Source organism: Mobula birostris, chromosome 6, assembly GCF_030028105.1.
Source record: "Mobula birostris isolate sMobBir1 chromosome 6, sMobBir1.hap1, whole genome shotgun sequence".
In the NCBI taxonomy this organism is placed as follows: Eukaryota; Metazoa; Chordata; class Chondrichthyes; order Myliobatiformes; family Myliobatidae; genus Mobula; species Mobula birostris.
Genome location: NC_092375.1, coordinates 175,475,640 through 175,496,181, shown reverse-complemented (window position 1 = coordinate 175,496,181; position 20,542 = coordinate 175,475,640). Strand labels below are relative to the sequence as shown.

Sequence of the window (20,542 nt, the reverse complement as noted above, 5' to 3'; positions counted from 1 at the left end):
CCCTAACCTATCATGTCCATAAGGATGACCTAAAACTGGTTTTCACCTGGTTATTTGCATGCCACAGGTTAGCACGAGTGGATGGCGATGTTTGAATGGGGGTGTGGGTGTCACCGATTAAATGATCACATTAAAGTACATGGGAAGTTCCAAACTCTGCTGAACTGCAACAAATATTGTGCCTTGTGAACTTTACACAACAGGGCACATACGGAAGTGTAACAAAGAATGTCAGAGACACTGTGTGTCACAGGCACATAATGCTTGCTGGTCAGATTGCAAATCAAACATAGTAAGATGTTACTGTAACACACATCAAAGTTGCTGGTGAATGCAGCAGGCCAGGCAGCATTTCTAGGAAGAGGTACAGTCGACGTTTCGGGCTGAGACCCTTCGTTAGGACTAGTCCCTGGTTCACTAGTCCTGACGAAGGGTCTCGGCCCGAAACGTCGACTGTACCTCTTCCTAGAGATGCTGCCTGGCCTGCTGCGTTCACCAACAACTTTGATGTGCGTTGCTTGAATTTCCAGCATCTGCAGAACTCCTCGTGTTTGCGAAGATGTTACTGTGATTATTTCATAAAGGGTGGTCATCCAAATGAAGTATTAAATATAATGATCAAACATGTACAGGTATTTGCAAGCTTTCACTCGCACATTATAAAAACCACCTTAATAAGTAAATGATGCTATAAACTGGGAAGAGAGAGTAGACCATTGTCGGTGCAATGATGATAGTACACATGGAAGCTCAGCTTAGGTCAAAGCTCTCTGATTTCTCACTACCAAGTACCCACACTATCCGATTACCCAAAGGCCAAATATCACTTTGCACACATTGAAAAGTGTCTGGCTTCACAACCCAGTGAACATCAGCTGGGTGGCTCAGATGTCAAAAATCAGGATCGGTGCAACCAAGATTTTCTATCTATTCTATTCTTGCAGTCACAAAATAATTTGTGCATTTATATTTTTCGTTAAAAGTGTTTTAATGTGGCTCCACAAAATTTGTTTTGTTCCATTCTTTTTGCTTAATGCCTAATAAAGTGTAATTTTCACTTGTCTGAAATGCTGGACATAAATTAAAAACAATCCATTGTAGTGAGGAGAGTAGAGATTTTTGAGGTGGGGATGTGGCTTGCAGGTGGATGAGAATGAAAAAAAGAGTTTGGAATTAAGATATCAGATGAGTGGACTGAAAGAGTCTAAGAGAACCTCAATAATGAGTGAGTCTGACATTGAGATAGTAGAAACCCTGAGAACATCTCTCAATATGTTAATTGCTATATTCATGCAAACAAAAATCATCTGAAACTCCAAGTGCCCAATCATATTGTCTAGTTTCATTTCTATTAAATTGATAAAATGCCATGCCTCAGAACAAACAAGTCAGTCAGAATGTCCCTGTGTAGAGTGCCCTAGGTGTAAGATCTTGCAAATGCATCTGTCAGAACCTGAAATATCACAGCAGCAAAGACACTGAGAACAATGTTCACTTGATTGGCCACTGGGAAAGCATACCTAGCAAATCCACAAGACAGCAGGTCCTCTTCTGGCAAACTACTGATGCCTGCAATGACGAGAAATATGACCATGTCTTCTGAAATATTGATATTCAGGAATGTTAAGGAATGTCATTCTTTATCTGTACATTCTCTATGGCAGATATCACATTTTCCAAGCTGCACTTCCCTCTCATCTATATGCACACTTTAACAAGCAGTAGCCTTCTGATGAAATCTTGTAGTACCTTCTGAAAAATATGACGGGCAATTCATTAGCTCTTTTCAATGCTTTTATGCAGTCATTTCCTTGTTCGTGAAGTCCATGAAACAAGTGGACATAGTTAAACTTACAATTTAAAATCCATTCTGATATGTGGGTCCATGGCTTTCTTTAGTCACAATGAGGCTATCCTCGCGTTGAAAGATCAGTACCTCATACTCCATTGGGTACCCTCTAACCTGAAGGCATGAACACCGATTTCCCTAACTTCCTCCCTGCCCCTCCTCTCTTTTTACATTCCCCATTCAGGCTTCCCTCTTACCTCTTCTCTTCTCCTCACTTGCCCATCACCTCTCTCTGGTGCCCCTCCTCCTTCCGTTCTCATTTCAATCTATCAGATTCAAAGCTCAAAGTAAATTTATTCACAAAGTATGTATACCATATACAACCTTTTCAAAATGTCAGTGAAAGAACTGTATCTGAAGGTCACTCAATGTAGGAAAGGCTACAGTGAATTTCGCACCTAGTTTAGCAATTAGAATTATTTAGCTTTAATAACATGGATTTAGCCCTAATCTCATTTATACACTCTTCCTAGATAGACTAAGTAGATAATCCAACAAGAAGAAGGGCTATACTGAATTTGGAGGTGGGTATAATGAGCCTGGCCGGCTGATTGAGCTTTCAGTGGGTGAGCAGCTCAGGAACAATGACCAGAACTCCTTAAGTTTTAAGATAGATATAGACAGGATAAGTATGAGCCTTGTGGGAGAATAGTAAATGGGAGTAGGGTAAATTATGAGAACACTGGGCAGGAACTAGGGAGAGTTCATTGCAAACAGCTGTTTTTGAGCAATGCCAGATTTAACATGTGGAGGGTGTTAAAGTAACAACTGCGCAGAGTTGGGGACAGGTATGTTCCAGTAAGATGGAAGGACAAGGATAGCAAGGTAAGGGAGTGATGGATATTGAGGGAGATGAATTTAGTCAAGAAGAAAAAAGTATGCAAAGCTTAGGAAGCTAGAATCAGACAGGGATCTTGAAGGTTATGCAGAAGCCAGAAAAGAACTCAAAAAAGGAATTAGGAAAGCTAGGAGGGGCCATAAAAAGTTGCAGACAAGTAGAATTAAAAGAGAAACTCAAAGCACTCCATACATTCATCAAGAGAAAGAGGATAACTAGGGAGAGGGTAGGATCACTCAAGTTTAAAGAGGGGAATATTTGCTTGCATGCAGAGGATGTGGGTGAGGTCCTTACTTTACATCTGTATTGTCCAAAGAGAAGGTCATGGAGGTTAGGGAGATCAGTGCTGAGTGTATTGATATGCTTGGGCATATTGAGGTTGGGTATTAAAGTGGGTAAATCCCCAGGCCCTGATAGAATATATCCCAGATCACTGAGAGAGGTAAGAGAAAACATTGTTGCGGCCTTGACTGAAAGGTTTGGGTCCCTCCAGCCACAGGTGAGATCCCGGAGGACTGACGAGCAGCTAATGTTGTTCCATTATTCAAAAGGGAGGCTGAGGGGAGATACGATAAAGGTGTATTAGATTATTAGTGGCATAGATAGAGTAGACAAACAATATCTTTTTCCCAAGGTGCAAATATCTAATATCAGAGGGTATGCATCTAAGGTGAGAGGAGGTCATTTCAAAGGAGGTATGAAGGTCACTTTGTTTTTTATTAAACTCAGATAGTGGTTTTTATTTTCCATCCTGGCATAGTTTTGCATTTTGTTGTTTGATTGTTATATTTACGCTATTTATTTGCTATATTGCTCTATTCTTGGTTGGTGTATCTGGTGGGTGCCTATTATTTGTTGCCTGGTGTGGTGGTAGAGGTAAATAAATTAGGGACTTTCAAGAGACGTTTAGATAGGCACATGAATGTGATGGCAATGGAAGGATCTGGACATTGTGTAGGCAGAAGAAATTAGTTTAGTTAGCCATTTGATTACTAATTTAATTGATTCAGCACAACATTGCCTAACCTGCTGATTTCCTCCAGCATTTTGTGTGTGTTACTCTGATTTCCTAATTGTTCATCAAGTTGCGAGTTTATTTAGAATATCGCTACCATTAAAGAATATCTAGGCTTATCTGAAATACCCCAGAATATTGATTTTCCCGCAAACCTGAAATAAAACAGAAATTGCTGGGAAAGACTAAAATCAGCCAGTATCTGTGGAGAGAGAAACTGTTAGTATTTCAGGCTGTTCCTGTTTGTTTTAATTTTCTGTCCTAAAATACAAGTTGTCACCAACAAGGAGTTGAATGGAAAGATCTTTATCCTAATTAATAAAAATGTTTTAAGTGAACATAATAGAGTAGTTCAGGCGCATACAAAAAATAAAGCTCGATAAACAGATGTAGGAAAAAATTAATAGGCTTAGCCTGAAAAGGATTTAATGAAGGGTTATCAGCCAAAAACCTTAAAACTACTTCCCTCTTCTCCAATTTTGTCTGACCTGCTGAGCATTTTCTGCTCTCATATATAAACAGGCGAAATATATATAAAATCTGTAAATATTTGATAAGCTTATTTTTTTATGTCTCCAATATTTACCACCAAGAATACTTATTAGCTTAAATGTCCTGAAAGAGTAACTAATGGAAAACTGAGCATATGCACCACTGAGATATATTGGTAGCTAATCACAAACAATGCTGGAAAGGACAAGTATTGGAATAAAAAGAAACTTGTGTGGAGTGCCTCCATGACTAAGTAGAACGCTAACATTTTTTAGATCATTATGAAACTTGTCATTGTTAGAATGCATCTGCTCTTTCAGTGAGAGGGCGACACAAGAGTTGATTTGAAAGTTTAACACAATAATTCCATGTGCAAGATTAGGAGGACATATTTTCAGGACTACACTAGCTGTCAATTTTTTTTACATGATCCTGAACCATTGCTTACAATATTTCATATGTAATCTTATCATTCAATAATACTATTGACCGGTACAAATTACAACAAACCAAGTATATAAATTTGAACAAATGCTTTAGGAAAGTTTGTGAATAAGCTTATACATAAGTAACTATGCAAACACGAGGAATTCTGCAGATGCTGGAAATTCAAGCAACACACAAAGATGCTGGTGCGTTCACCAGCAACTTTGATGTGTGTTACATAAGTAACTATTTTGTTTTTAAAACCAATCAAATGCATGAGGAAGAGATCCCTTTGATTACTGCAACCTGAAAATTTTTATTTAAATGCACTCCTGTTCTACATGGTGACAAGTGCAATTTGCTTATTGTTAATCTATGAAAGATCTATTGAACAGAAAACGTGACAAATTAAAATGACTATCTTGTGAAGAAATTGCATTACTGTAATTCGGATAACTTCTCCATAAAAAATACCTGGATGTTCCTCATATTAGGAATGAAAATTAGAAAATGGTATAAAGAGCCAGGTTAAAGTATGAAATCTGGTGCTTCAAGCAAGATTAAAGACCTTGGAAAGAATAACATATGTCAAGGTAATCTTTCATCTTCTTCAGAACTAGTGACCCCAACTGGTGAATGCGTGGAAGTACAGTGTTTTTAATAACAATTATTATAATATCTTGAAATATTATCTGTCAAAAACATGCTCAATAGTATATAAATAGTGCATTCTGAATAATAACATGCCCTTTGGTATTTGCAGGTGAATGAGTTCGATACCAATAACTATGTCATCATCATTATGTGCCAAGTCATATGATGTAGACGATCATGGTCTTGACCAAGATTGTTCTTACCAAACTTTTCTACAGAAGTGATTTGCCATTGCCTTCTGGACAGTGTCTTTACAAGACAGGTGACCCCAGCCATTATCAATATTCTTCAGAGATTGTCTGCCTAGCATCAGTGGTTGCATAACCAGGACTCGTGATGTGCACCAACTGACCATACAACCATCCACCACCAGCTCCCATGGCTTCATGTGACCCTGATCAAGGAACTAAGCAGGTGCTACACCTTGCCCAAGGGTAACCTGCACACTGGCAGAGGGAAGGAACACCTTGCACTTCCTTTGGTAGAGATGCACCTCCATCCCACCATCCAAATGACTATGTAGTGGTTCACATAGGTTCAAAATATTTTAGATGCCTAAAAGAAAAAGATTTTGGAGGCGGGGGGAGATATAACAATGTAAAAATTTTTAGCAGAAGACCTTAACATTAAAAATCTTAATAAAAATTGTTAAAGGTAAAGAAAAAGCTACTGTAAGTTGGAGAGGGCATAAATAATTAGGACTTGGTAGAAGTAAGGTAAGACCTAAAGAGTACTGAATGAATGCAATATAACAAATGTTGAAGGAGCATTCTGTCCATGAACTGTTGAGCCAAAATGTGAACATAGGGTTGTAAACTAGCAACATCCTGGAACTGGAAATAATCTCAATTTGAATATCACACCACCTAAAGGGTGTGCTTATGAATTCACACTGAATGAGGAAGAAGGGTGACAGACACAATGTTTGAAATTTTTAACAGGGTACAAGTGCTGAACTAAAACTTCTGGCTCACTTGTGTATATCAATAATGGTGAAATCAAAGGTATAGGGGTGGGGTGGGGAGGGCAGTTTCATCAGCATTCATTCCAACATAATGCCACTGTAAGGAGCACTCAGATATGAAATACAGGAGCTATTAATGCATTCTCATGACACAATTGCTGCTATTTGATATCTTGACAAGCATATTGAATAAATTTAAAGATCGTTTTGGAGTATAAAACTACACCTTTGCGAGTCCCTGCAGCACCTGATGGCCCTGTGATCTCTGTCTTGGAGACCGACGATGGAACATCTTTCAAGATGGTGAATCGTCACTAGGCCCTGGTAGTGTACCTGGCTGTGCACTGAAAACCTACGTCAACCAACCGGTGAAAGTCCTCAAGGACATCTTCAATCTCTCACTGCTGCAGTCGGAGGTTTTCACCTTCTTCAAAAGAGTGACAATCACATTAGTGCCCAAGAAGGGTGAGCTACCTCAAAAACTATCACCCAGTTGCCCTTACATTGACTGCGATGAGGTGCTTCGAGAGGTTGATCATGGCCAGAATCAATTCCTGCCAAAGCAAGGAGTTGACCATGGAATCAACCCCTGCCAAGCAACGACCTGGACATACTGCAAGCAACACACATAAAAATTGCTGGTGAACGCAGCTGGCCAGGCAGCATCTATAGGAAGAGGTATAGTCGATGTTTCGGGCCGAGACCTTTCGTCAGGACTAACTGAAGGAAGAGCTAATAAGAGATTTGAAAGTGGGAGGGGGAGGGGGAGATCCAAAATGATAGGAGAAGACAGGAGGGGGAGGGATGGAGCCAAGAGCTGGACAGGTGATTGGCAAAAGGGATATGAGAGGATAATGGGACAGGAGGTCTGAGGAGAAAGAAAGGTGGGGGGAACCCACAGGATGGGCAAGGAGTATAGAGAGAGGGACAGAGGGAGAAAAAGGAGAGAGAAAAAAATTAATAATTAATAAATAGATAGATAGATAAATAAATAAATAACGGATGGGGTATGAAGGGGAGGTGGGGCATTAACAGAAGTTAGAGAGGTCCATGTTCATGCCATCAGGTTGGAGGCTAACCAGACGGAATATAAGGTGTTGTTTCTCCAATCTGAGTGTGGCTTCATCTTGACAGTAGATGAGGCCGTGGATAGACATATCAGAATGGGAATGGGACGTGGAATTAAAATGTGTGGCCACTGGGAGATCCTGCTTTCTCTGGTGGACAGAGCGTAGGTGTTCAGCGAAATGGTCTCCCAGCCTGCGTCAGGTCTCGCCAATATATAAAAGGCCGCATTGGGAGCACCAGACGCAGTATATCACCCCAGCCGACTCACAGGTGAAGTGTCGCCTCACCTGGAAGGACTGTCTGGGGCCCTGAATGGTGGTGAGGGAGGAAGTGTAAGGGCATGTGTAGCACTTGTTCCACTTACAAGGATAAGTGCCGGGAGGGAGATTGGTGGGAAGGGATAGGGAGTGATCCCTGCGGAAAGCAGGCGGGGGCTTAGGGAAAGATGTGCTTAGTGGTGGGATCCTGTTGGAGGTGGCAGAAGTTACGGAAAATAATATGTTGGACCCAGAGGCTGGTGGGGTGGTAGGTGAGGACAAGGGGAACCCTATTCCTAGTGGGGTGGCGGGAGGATGGGGTGAGAGCAGATGTGCGTGAAATGGGAGAGATGCGTTTGAGAGCAGAGTTGACGGTGGAGGAAGGGAAGCCCCTTTCTTGAAAAAAAGGAGGACATCGCCTTCATCCTGGAATGAAAAGCCTCATCCTGAGAGCAGATGCGGCAGAGACGAAGGAATTGTGAGAAAGGGATGGCATTTTTGCAAGAGACAGGGTGAGAAGAGGAATAGTCTAGGTAGCTGTGAGAGTCCGTAGGCTTATAGTAGACATCAGTAGATAAGCTGTCTCCAGAGATAGAGACAGAAAGATCTAGAAAGGGGAGGGAGGTGTCAGAAATGGACCAGGTAAACTTGAGGGCAGGGTGAAAGTTGGAGGCAAAGTTAATGAAGTCAGCGAGCTCAGCATGCGTGCAGGAAGCAGCGCCAATGCAGTCGTCGATGTAGCGAAGGAAAAGTGGGGACAGAGACCAGTATAGGCTTGGAACATGGATTGCTCCACAAAGCCAACAAAAAAGGCAGGCATAGCTGGGATTCATATGGGTGCCCATGGCTACACCTTTAGTTTGGAGAAAGTGGGAGGAGCTAAAGGAGAAATTATTAAGAGTAAGGACTAATTCCGCTAGATGGAGCAGAGTGGTGGTAGAGGGGAACTGGTTAGGTCTGGAATCCAAAAAGAAGCAGAGAGCTTTGAGACCTTCCTGGTGAGGGATGGAAGTATATAGGGACTGGACATCCATGGTGAAAATAAAGCGGTGGGGGCCAGGGAACTTAAAATCATCGAAAAAATTCAGAGTGTGAGAAGTGTCACGAACATAGGTAGGGAGGGATTGAACAAGGGGGGATAAAACAGCATCGAGGTATGGAGAAATGAGTTTGGTGGGGCAGAAGCAATCTGAGACAATGGGTCTACCTGGACAGGCAGGTTTGTGGATCTTGGGAAGGAGGTAGAAACGGGAAGTGCAGGGTGTGTGAAATATAAGGTTGGTAGTAGTGGATTGGAGATCCCCTGAGTGGATAAAGTTGGTAATGGTGTGGGAGACAATCGCCTGGTGCTCCTTAGTGGGGTCATGATCGAGGGGTAAATAAGAGGAGGTATCCACGAGTTGTCACTGTGCCTTGGCAAGGTAGAGGTCAGTATGCCAGACTACAAGAGCACCCACCTTATCGGCGGGTTTTATAGTAAGTTTAGGATTAGTGCGGAGGGAGTGGAGAGCAAAGCATTCGGAGGGAGTGGAGAGCAAAGCATTCGGAAGGAGTGAGGTTGAAATGGGAACAAGGTGTGGTGAAGATGAGACGGTTGATGTTCCGTTGGCAGTTAGCAATAAAGAGATCCAGAACAGGCAGAAGACCAGAGCGGGGTGTCCATGAAGAGGAGGAGGGTTGAAGACGGGAGAAGGGGTCATCGGTGGGGGTGGAAGAGTCCTTGCTGAAGAAGTAGGCTCGGAGACGGAGCCGGCGGAAGAAGAGCTCAGCATCATGGCGAACGCGGAACTCGCTGAGGTGTGGGCGAAGGGGGACAAAGGTGAGGCCCTTACTGAGGACAGAGTGCTCTGCCTCTGACAGTTGAAGGTCGGAGGGGATGGTAAAGACCTGGCACGGATGAGAATTGTGATCGGGGGGGGGAGGGGGAGGGAGGCTGGGGGTGTCAGTGGAGAGGGGAGGGTTGGGGTGAGAGGAAGAAGGAGCCTCTGAGGGCCCAGGAGTACATGATGGAACGTGAGGGAGACGGGGTTGCAGAGTGGTGGTGGGGGAAGGGGAGCTGGGAGTCACAATAGCAGCACGTGAAGACCCGGCCTGGAGCTCAAGGCTGGAACCTGCTGCAATTTGCCTATCACCATAATAGGTCTACAGCAGATGCAATCTCACTGTCTCTCCACTCAGACTTGGATCTCTTAGAAAATACCAATACCCATGTCAGGCTGCTGTTGGTTGATTTGAGCTCAAAGTTCAACACAATCCTAATCTCAATTCTAATCAATGAGCTGCAAAACCTGGACCTCTGTACCTCCCTCTGCAACTGGATCCTTGACTTCCTCACCAGGACACCATGATCTGTGTGGAATGGAAATAACATCTCCTCCTCGCTGATTATCAACTCTCAAGAATGCGTGCTTAGCCCACTGCTCTACTCTCACTACACCCACAACTGCGTGGCTAAGCACAGCTCAAACCCATCAATACACTTGACGATGACACAACTATTGGCAGAATTTCAGATGGTGCTAAGGAAGCAAGCAGGAGCGAGACAGATCAGCTGGCTGGGTGGTATCGCAGCAACAAGCATGGTCTCAGTAAGACCATGGAATTGATTGTGCACTTCTGGAAGGGGAAGTCAAACAAACACACACCAGTCCTCATCCAGGTATCAGTAGTGGTAAGGGTGAGCCATTTTAAATTCCAGGGGAACAATGTCTCTGAAGATCTATCTTGGGCCCAACAAATTACAAAGGAGACAAAACAGTGGCTATATTTCATTTGGACTTTGAGGAGGATTGGTATTCTAACCAAAAGTGGGCATTCCAACTGGTTGCATCACAGTCTGGTATGGAGGGACCACTGCAAAGGATCGGAAAAACCTGCAGGTTGTTGTAGACCCAGCAAGCTCCATCATGGGCTCTACCATACCCAGCATTGAGGACACCTTCAAAAGGCATTCATCATTAAGCGCCCCCATCACCCAGGACATGCCCTCTTCTCATTGCTACTATCAAGGAGTAGGCACAGCTTAAAAAGACACACTCAACTTATCAGGAACAGCTTCTTCCCCTCTGCCATCGCATTTCTGAATGAAGAATGAACTCATGAACACCACCTCACATTTTCTCCTCTCTTTTTGTACTGTTTGTTTATTTATTTATGCAATGCTTATTAATGCAATTTATAGGTTTTTATGATTACAATGTGCTGTTGTCACAAAACAACAAATTTCATGACATAAACATGAGAAATTCTGCAGATGCTGGAAATCCAGAGCAACACACACAAGATGCGAGAGGAATTCAGCAGGTCAGGCTCAATAAACAATGAGTAGACAATGGACATTTCAGGCCGAGGCCCTTCTTCAGGACTGGAAAGGAAGGGGGAAGATGCTAGAATGTGCAGGTGGGGAGGGGAGGGGAAGGAGGATTTCATGACATATGCCAGTGATATTAAACATGATTTCGATGTCAAGTGAAAAGAGACAAATGCAGCTTGTCACACAACAGGTGGTTCACAAAAAGCAAATTGTGTATGGTTCTATTATGAAAATTCACTCCCATCATAACTCTCAAAGTGACATACTGATAGCCTAAAAAAAAAGGATGGGAAAGTGAAAAATGAATTCCAACACAAGACCACACATAAGTTGACAGGAAGCTGTTTTTTCTTTGAAGGGGTGATGGTCGTAATAATACCCATTTTAAAAGGAAAACCTGTGAGCTTGAGGAACATTGGTGAGAAGCTGAGTTGGAGAGACATTGAGAGAAGAGTCACAGATAGTATAGGGAAAATGAGTATTAATGAGTAGATGGGAAAAATAATAAGTTTAATCCTTGTAAAGACAGACAAATCAGGAGTCCAGGTAGAAAGCTGACCAAACAGTTTGTGGTAAACTTGTATGCTGCTTATATTAAATATCGAAAGAGGTACAATGTAGTGGTGTTAACAGAAATCATTCCATCACGACTAGAGACTGCCTTTGTCCCCCAGGATAATCTCAAGAATCTAGACTTGATTTGATACGCAAACCGGATCACATGTTTAATACACAAGAATAAAACCTTTTTGAATGGGAAATATATACAATGTCGACAGAACGTTCAATTGTAAGATTTGAAATAATGAAAAATACATTACTACAATTATCACTGTAAAGTCAATGGCTCCAACATGCAGCTGTGGAAGATTTCCAGGCTATTTCCATTAATATTCAATGCAACATATGCAAAATGCTGGAGGAACTCAGCAGGTCAGGCAGCATCCATGGAAATGAACAAATATTTGATGTTTCAGGCCGACACCTGAAATATCGACTGTTTATTCATTTCCATGGATCCTACCTGAACTGTGAGTTCCTCCAGCATTTTGTGTGTGTTGTTTTTGATTTCCAGCATCTGCAGAATTTCCTACGTTGTGTTTTCCATGTTCACCAAAAAGAAATTCGAATCAAGAACTCTCCATAAAATTATAAAATCTTCTTAGCCAATGGTAAACCTTAAAATGATGCATGTTTATTTCTACTAAAATTCACATGCTCAGTTTACCAACATGGGCTCAATAAGTAGACCAAATAGTGCAAGAGAATAGATAAACCTCAATAGTTTATACTATGTATAGTCTATATGACGATGTCTACAACAGTACCGATTGATGGCCAATTCGCAAAGGATCACTTCATTTTATGATTCCGAGGAAACTGTAATAACCGTCTTCAGAAATAAGAAAACATTCAATATTAATAATTTCATTGCAAGGAAGTGGCATTTTTAGATCAATTCGATATTCCTTTGTCATTAATACACCACTAAGGTAAATTAATTGTTTGAAGGTATTTGATGTGGTCATTAACTAATAATTAAATACAGATGTAGATAGTTTCAATTATATTATCAATATTTTGTGTTATATTTATTTTGCCAATTCAGTTTATAAACTGTTTCTTAATCTCCCTCTGCTTCATAAAATTTTATGTAATTCTCAAATAGAATGGAAATGTTTCTAGGCTGCTGCTTTGATGTTACATTCAATTCAACTGCTGTGAGATGTGCAAGTGTGGTTTATAGTGATTCATTCTTTTCCCTGATTAAGGAGGCATTTCAGCTTCACTCAGCATTCCCCACATGACACGGGGAATCATGAAGGAATTGATCTGGAGAATAATGTCATGCCGATCCGCCCTATGATGCAAAAGATATTCTACTGTGCCAATTGGCTTGAACAAATTTAAGCACCCTTCAAAGCACAGCCGATGGTGGAAATAATTTTCCATTGCTGACTAATTCAATAGAAGGTATTGTACAAGATTGTTTCCTATAGCTGTAAATGTGGTACCAGTGGAGGCTGCTAGGCATATTAATCGAGCAGAGTGTAATGGTCGCAATACCCCAAATTACTATTTCATACAACATGTATGTATGTATCACCGCTGCAAATTACCATAGAGATTTTGATTAAACCAAACACCTAGAATAGCTGAATTACCTTCAAATTAATATGGATTCCTACAAACACAAACTTATAAAAAGAAAAGCAGCAAACATAATGCTACTCATTTTGACATTACTACGTATTGTAATTTCCTATTGGCTTGAATCACAAGCAAAACTACAGCTCCAAAACCTTTTACACAACCTCAACTCCTGCTCTGACCATATCATATGATTTAAATATCATCTATAGATACTAGTTCCAATGGTGCATACACCTGAAAACTCTTGCAGGTTCCAGCAGTTATCTGACTTGTGTTATTAAATAACAATTTATTGCTATTGGTAATTAATACAGTAATATTGCTTGCTTTGTACTGGTGTTTACAATATTGTGATGAATTGCTAACATGTATTGATTCCTTGTAACGAATCAATCTGCATGGCATACAGAACTTATTGACATAAATTTAATACCAATATTGCCACGTCCTTAACTATAGCCAAGCAACAGCAGGAAGGTTTGCAAATAAAATACATTCATATAGAGAGAAATAAAGTACTATGGGTGAAAAAGAAACTTAAAGTACATTGATTCTCAATGTACATATATGTCACTATATAGAACTACCAGATTCATTTTATTGCGGCCATACTTAGTAATTCAAAGAACCACAGTAGAATCAATGAGACCGTATGCAACAGGGCGCACAAATGACTGATGGGCAAAAGACAACAAACTATGCAAATATATAAGATAAATAAATAAATAGATACGTACATACATATGCAATAACTATCAACAACATAAGATGCAGAGTCCTTGAAACTGAGTTCATGGGTTGTGGGAACAGCTCAGTGATGGAGTAAATAACCTTGAATGAAGTAATTCCCACTTGTTCAAAAGCTTGAAGGTTCAGGGTAAGGGATAATAACGGTTGATGAGGGATAATAATTGTAATAACTGTTTAAAGAATAAAACAAATGTTATTTTCTCGGAGAAGTCTTTGCTGTGCAACCAAGCCAAAGTATGGACAAGGCAAATATCAATTTAACACCAACTGAGTATCTCTGACCGAGACGGGCATAACTTCTGACATTTGAAAATCACAATCAATATGTAGCAGATTCACTTATACACTAACCAAACATTTGTCATCTCTTTAAATCCAAATAAATTGACAGGATTCACATATACACAGGAGGATGATCATTCTGTCAATACTATCCATGCATGGATTTGGTGAAGAGTTAAGCAAACAATCATGCATTCTTATTTTTTGATTAGCAATGAGTGGGTACTGAGTTTCAAGCTAACATACAATTTATCTTTATGAAATAGACACACCTCTAGCCTGTATATTATTTGTCATACTTATGCATGGTTCTATGTTAAATCATTCCTAGACACCACTGTTTCCAAAAATACATTTTATTTCTTATTTTCTGGAAATGATCTCTTCCAATATTCATCCCTTGTATAAATTCCATGACCCAGAACTAACACTTGGCCAATAGCCATAGTCATTATATCTAATATTAATTTAATTTCTATATTGAAAATTGTACACTTTGATTACCTTAGAATATCAGGGCACTGAACAGTCTCACTTGCCATCTAATTAAATTTAATAAAGTATCATTATTGGGCAACATTAAAAAAGTACGATAATCCATACATCTGCTCAATATCAACAAGGAACTTGCTTACTCATTTGAATCTACTGAAGATAAGCACAATCCCTTGTTCTGCAGTTTCTTGATACATTTCATTTATATTCCAATATAACCTCTCACCCCTTTCCAGAATTCAATTGTAAAAAATAAAATGAAAATATATGTAAACTGTACATTGTTTTTCAGTTCAGAATTCATTTACAAACTAAATTTATGGGCTTATTGGGAGGATTATTGGAAAAAGTGCATCTAACATGAAAGAACACATTATTCAACAAGTTGTATCAAGGTACTTAAATTCAAAAAAATAGTATGCACATGTGTACTATGCAAATTTATCTTAAAAATTATGTGGCAGCATTACAAAATTATTTTTTCAGCTGCAAGATCAAATGCATAAGTTAATATTTCACATGAAGAAATGAATGCCAGATATGCAGAAATAAACAGTCTCAATGGAACTTTGAACAGGAGGATGTTGCTTAGCATCCAAGATTAAAGAGACATAACAGGAGACACACCGTAGGCAATAACGGTCACCCTATACTACAGACTCCAGAAGTCTAATATTTATGTGAGGTTAACAACCCTTTTAATTCCAAAGGTAACCAACTGAAACTTAACAATTCATAATAGCAGCATTGCCTCTGCACTTTTAGAGTTTAAAGGTACATCAACCTGCTCTAAAGTTTGGAATGCAGCATGCGCTATTTTGTAAAGATATTTAAGTAAAGTTTAATAGCAACATGGTAATGGCAGAACGTGTCATCGATCATGTTGCATCATCATACATTCTGTTTAAATGTTAACGTATTTCACGAAATACTTTATAACAGTATCACTTTAAAGGTGCTATGTCTCTATCAGACATAATTTAGACCACAATATTGTATTAGGTCTTACATTGCTTGTCCTTGAACACATTACACTATAATATGACATGTATGAAACATTGCTGAAAAAAAGCTTGTGATTATATTATGAATGAGTGCATTTTTTTTACAAGAATGTCTGAAATTTATCTTTCACTTGAATTATGGAGAGTGATATCTATTGAGAAATAATTGTGTTAATCACTACAGTTGTTAAGAGTTAATAAAATTGCTGAATTACAGCAAACTTGAAGTTGTGTACATATTTCATTGTATTCTTTAAATGTATCATTCTGCTCTTCATTTGCAAAACTGTATCTTATTTAAAAATATCTACAAAAGATGCAGTAGTGCTAACTTGCACTTTTTATTAACTAGCAAGCAATTAAACTGATACAATTACAAAATGTTTTTGTAATAATATTTAATGCGGGTTAATTTACATATTATCCGGTTAATTCAGCTGTTCTCTGAATGAAACGATACCCCATATAGAACTTTGCTGAGCCTTTGTTCAAAGAAGTTAGATCGATGAGTGAAACTCAAAAGTTCACTCAGAGCTAGATGGCACAAGTTTGAAAAGATTGATCTCCCATTGTCAGCATTTTTATACAACTTACGTTCATTTCTAAGGATTTCTTCTTGAAACAAAACAAAAACTAATTTTCTGTAAAAGTAATGAATTGACATGTGCAGGAGTGAAGTTGCGCTAGTTTCATATTTTAGCAATATTAAAGTATAATAATTGCTAGTGAAACTGCAGAAAGATTATGCTCCATTGGGGTTGTATAGTAGTTGATTTTTGGTTAGAAACAAAATTCATTAGTTGTTTTCAGAATGTTCAATTTTATGACGCGGCCCCAAACATTTTCCATTACTCACAATGATGAAAGTTTAGTTGTTACTTTTTAAACAAATGATCAAGTGTGTAGTTTCATATATTTAGACAACAGCCAACTAAGGTGAATATGCTTCTACCACAACATATTTCCGCCTTCGACAGATACTTGATCACAGTGCTATTCCCAAAGGGAATAGGTAGCACTTACGCTTTGCCGAAAGTGCAGGTCGTTTCACTCACCAGTTGTTTCGACGATTCCCTCAAGGATAACAACTATCTCGAATTGCTCTGTTTGCATTGATCGCTGAGAGAGGTCGTAGAAAGGGCTCTTGGAATCAATCACATGGCAGATAGTGAGTGGGGAGACGAGGAAAAGCTGATCTGCCCCTGTGCTAAATCCCACGTCCAGTTCTAGTTGATCGAGGGGCAAGAATTCACCCTCGGGCGTCTGCCGAGACTAGACAAGTGGAGAGAAGACATCAACATTCGGCTACTAGCTACTCGACAAGATATCTAGAAAGCGCTTTACATCACTGCCAACCGGCTGCACAATTAATAACTTGAGCGAAAATACTTTTTATTCAAGTTCAATGATGCTGATTAAAGAGAGGGCTTGTGTATAACACGAACGAATTCTACTGCAAATCATAGCATTCACGTCTGATTCACAGAGTTCTGAATAGCAGTCAAGTTCTACAATATATTTTAACAGTGTTAACTCGCAGTTAGTTCCTTTGTACCGTTCATCACACTTATACATTCCCATGGGGAAAAATAACGATAACATATTAGAGTGTGTAGCATATTTACTGAGCTATTAAAATTAATTTCTTAAACTTTACTATCGGAATCATTTAATTCATCCATTGTTTTTGTTTCCGAAATGCTACCGGATTTCAAACAAAGCTAGTATTTCTTGGCTAACTTCTCAGTTAAATCAATCAGTGCGGTTGGATCAGAAGGTAGAATGTATGTTTGTATGTTATCTGCATCACTTTACCCGGCCACTCAGTAAAAGTTTTCAGACATAACAACAAATGATAACAGTATATCAAAACGGGAAGAAATGAGCTCTGAGTTACACTCTCTAGTTATTTACATTTAAAACTGTGAACACTTTAGTGCATTAGAAGAAATGGGTTGGGGCAATTAATCGTTTTGCCAAATCATTGCTTAAATCCACCCTGTTAAATTGCTGCCTCGAGGAAAACAGTCGGTCACACTATTTAGCATCATTTCAGTAGTGTTGCTGAGAAGTTTATGAGCTTCGTAAATTACATTCTCTAAGGTGCAAAATTTCCATATTTTCACCAGTAAAGTCTGGTGGTGCATGATGGCGAATCCACTCCATTTAAAAAGGGGGCATTAATAAATATACTCTTATATTTTACGATTTGTGAAATTTAACAGTCGAAATTTAACTTACTTTACAGTTTAAACAATGGAATCTTGCTTCAGTTTAGGTTTTGTTTTAGAAATTTGGGTTCCCCTCTTTACACCCAACAAGCTGGATTCCAAATAGTCACGACTGTATTAGCTTCACGACAAATTAAATACAAAATGACAATTTAGAGTGGCTATAATATCTAAAGTCAGAAATATATTCGTTCAAGTAGAATCCCGGTTGTTATTCAAGTAAACTGGTTTTCAATGTCATGATTTTCATTGCTTTACATGAATATCAGGATCTAGTTCGTACGTCAGTATAGTTATCTAGTCAGTGGATTTTGATGTGCGTGTACAAATCACATGGAACACGTGCGTGTGTGTGTATATATATATATATATATATATATATATATATATATATATATATATATATATATCAATCATGGGATACAGGGTGTATCTTGGGGATTATAGTTGCCGATTCGCCAGCCACGTTCCAAATCATCCAGCAATTCCAAGCTTCATTGAGTGTGGTTGGGGGGAATGGAAGACGGGATGGAATTTTAACTGGATGTTTTGCAGGCAAACGTAATTTTTGATTCCTCCACAAGGAGAGGAACGGATCGCCAGGCAAGTGACTAATGTTTTGAAGAAGGACGTTATAACCCAAAAATCAAGTAGCAGTAATGGTGGGGGGGGGGGGGAAGTGAGGAGGAAGTGAAAAGCTTTGGCAAATAAAGATGTATGACTTGCGGGTAATCTAAATTTGAGATGGTATCACTCCACAGTCCTATAATTTCTTTTCTGGACCGTCAGTCTCTGCCCTAATCATAACCCAATCACTCTATTTTAAGAAAAATTTTACCAAAGTCTCGCCCAGATTAAAACAGCTCTGACAAGATTAAGTGTTAGGATTTCAAAATAACCTAAAACACACAGAGACACGCATGCACAATCTAATAATTCATCCTATTTCCCAATTGCAGAACATAGCACATATAATGCATTAAGATGGCATTCTTATGAATATATGGACAGCTTTGCTGTGTTGCAGTATCACTTACTTTGAGCAATTTGCAGCGTATCTGCGCGGACACCATGTGGCTATTGCGGAGATTTCCCACTCTGAACATCAGAGTCAGTTTGCCATCTCTCATGGAAATAACGGCGTGTTCACTGAACATTAGCGTCTCCGCTCGCTTCTTGGGCTGAGACATTTTGATAAACATACACCCGATTAAGAATGCATCCACAATGGAACCCAGAATGGATTGTAGGAGAAAGAGGATGATGCCTTCTGGACACTTGTCAGTGATGTACCTATATCCGTACCCGATGGTGGCCTCCGTCTCAATAAAGAATAAGAAGGCAGAGGGAAAGTTGTAGACGTTGGCAACACAAGGAGTGTAATTGTCATCGTGGGCTTTATTGAGATCGCCGCGGATATAAGCAATTAGCCACCACATCGATGCCATAAAAAGCCAAGCCACAGTGTATGTGAGAATAAAAATAAACAGATTCCAGCGCCATTTCAAATCAACTAAAGTAGTGAATAGATCGGAAAGATAACGGCTGGTCTCGCCACTAAGGTTCCCATGCTGTACGTTGCAACGCCCGTTCTTGTCCACAAATCTTTGCCTCTTTTTCTTGGGTGGCTGGTTGAACCCAGAACTACTGGACAAGGTGGTTACTACCTGGTAATCGTCACCAAATTTTCTTCGAAGTGCGGACATAATATGGGTAACTGGCCAGATTAATATTCTGACAATTTTAACTTGCTTTCTCTCTCCTCGCGTCGTACTTTAACGGTTCGGTTCCCAACTGCTACCTGACCAAGAGACGGGAGAAAGCAGAGAATTAGCCTTCTGAGCCAAACAATGAAATCCCAATTTGTTGCTCTTTCGAAAATGCGCAAAAGAACATTGCTTCCAGCTCTCGATCTCCGCAGCCAAAACCAGTCCACAGGCAACCGTCCTCGATTTCCCTCCTCTGCGGTTTCGCCTTCTGAACCGAACCTGCAGGTCCTCGTGGGATTTCGGCGTCCCAGCCTTGGAGGGGAAGGAGGCGGGGGGTCTGCTAAACTGACACAGCCTCCGGTCTCTCGAAAAGTTCACCCACATCCAGCATTTTCACTTCCGTACTATCTTACTTCTCAGTTTTTGTTTTCCTGCTTGAACCCAGATTTCAAGTGCCCAACGCTGAAGCGACTGAAAGCAGGCATTCGCTATCTCTAATAGAGGCTGCAGGCTCCGCACTCTCTCTTTAATTTTTGCTTCCCTCCTCCCTCCCTCCGGTTTTGGTCCTGTTCTTGTTCTAGATGAATATTTATTTAATGGTGCTTTTTTTTTCCGCCGCAGAAGGCGAGCAGTGCACCAACACCTCCCTCTTCCCCCCACCCACCCCCCCCGGGGTTGTTAAACGCACTTCAGGTGCTCGGTTGCGGCTGGACTGTGCGAGGGGGAGGGAGGAGAGCGGAGAGGACGCCGCTGCGGGCTCCGAGCTGACCGCTTCCTCGTGCTGCAGGTAAGAGCGCGGCGAAACGAGAGAATGCGCCGGGGTGCCCCGGGCAGCGCGCGCCCACAGCCCGCGTCGCGCACGCGCGCCAACCGAGGGGAGGGGAGGGGGTTCTCTAACCTCGAAGCTGTAAGAGAAGTTGCATTGATGGTCACCCTACCTACAGCGCAACGCCGTGAGTCAGGGGAAACGGGTGCTCTTGTGTGCGCCGAACTCCAGAGTGCGGAAGCCGGGGAAGAGTTTCGTAAGCATCGCAGTAAGGT

General features: G+C 40.5%; 1 protein-coding gene across 1 annotated transcript in view; it reads right to left on the bottom strand.

Annotated features, from left to right (window-relative positions):
- The window catches only part of kcnj3a (potassium inwardly rectifying channel subfamily J member 3a), a 208,181-nt gene extending 188,056 nt beyond the window's left edge, over positions 1 to 20,125 (bottom strand). The window contains exons 1-2 of the mRNA XM_072261956.1: positions 18,830 to 20,125; positions 16,617 to 16,833 (exon numbers count right to left, since the gene is read on the bottom strand). Coding sequence (XP_072118057.1) covers positions 16,617 to 16,833; positions 18,830 to 19,498 — 886 coding nt within the window. The 5' untranslated portion in view covers positions 19,499 to 20,125. The remainder of the gene's footprint in view (positions 1 to 16,616; positions 16,834 to 18,829) is intronic.
- Positions 20,126 to 20,542: the final 417 nt, after the last annotated feature.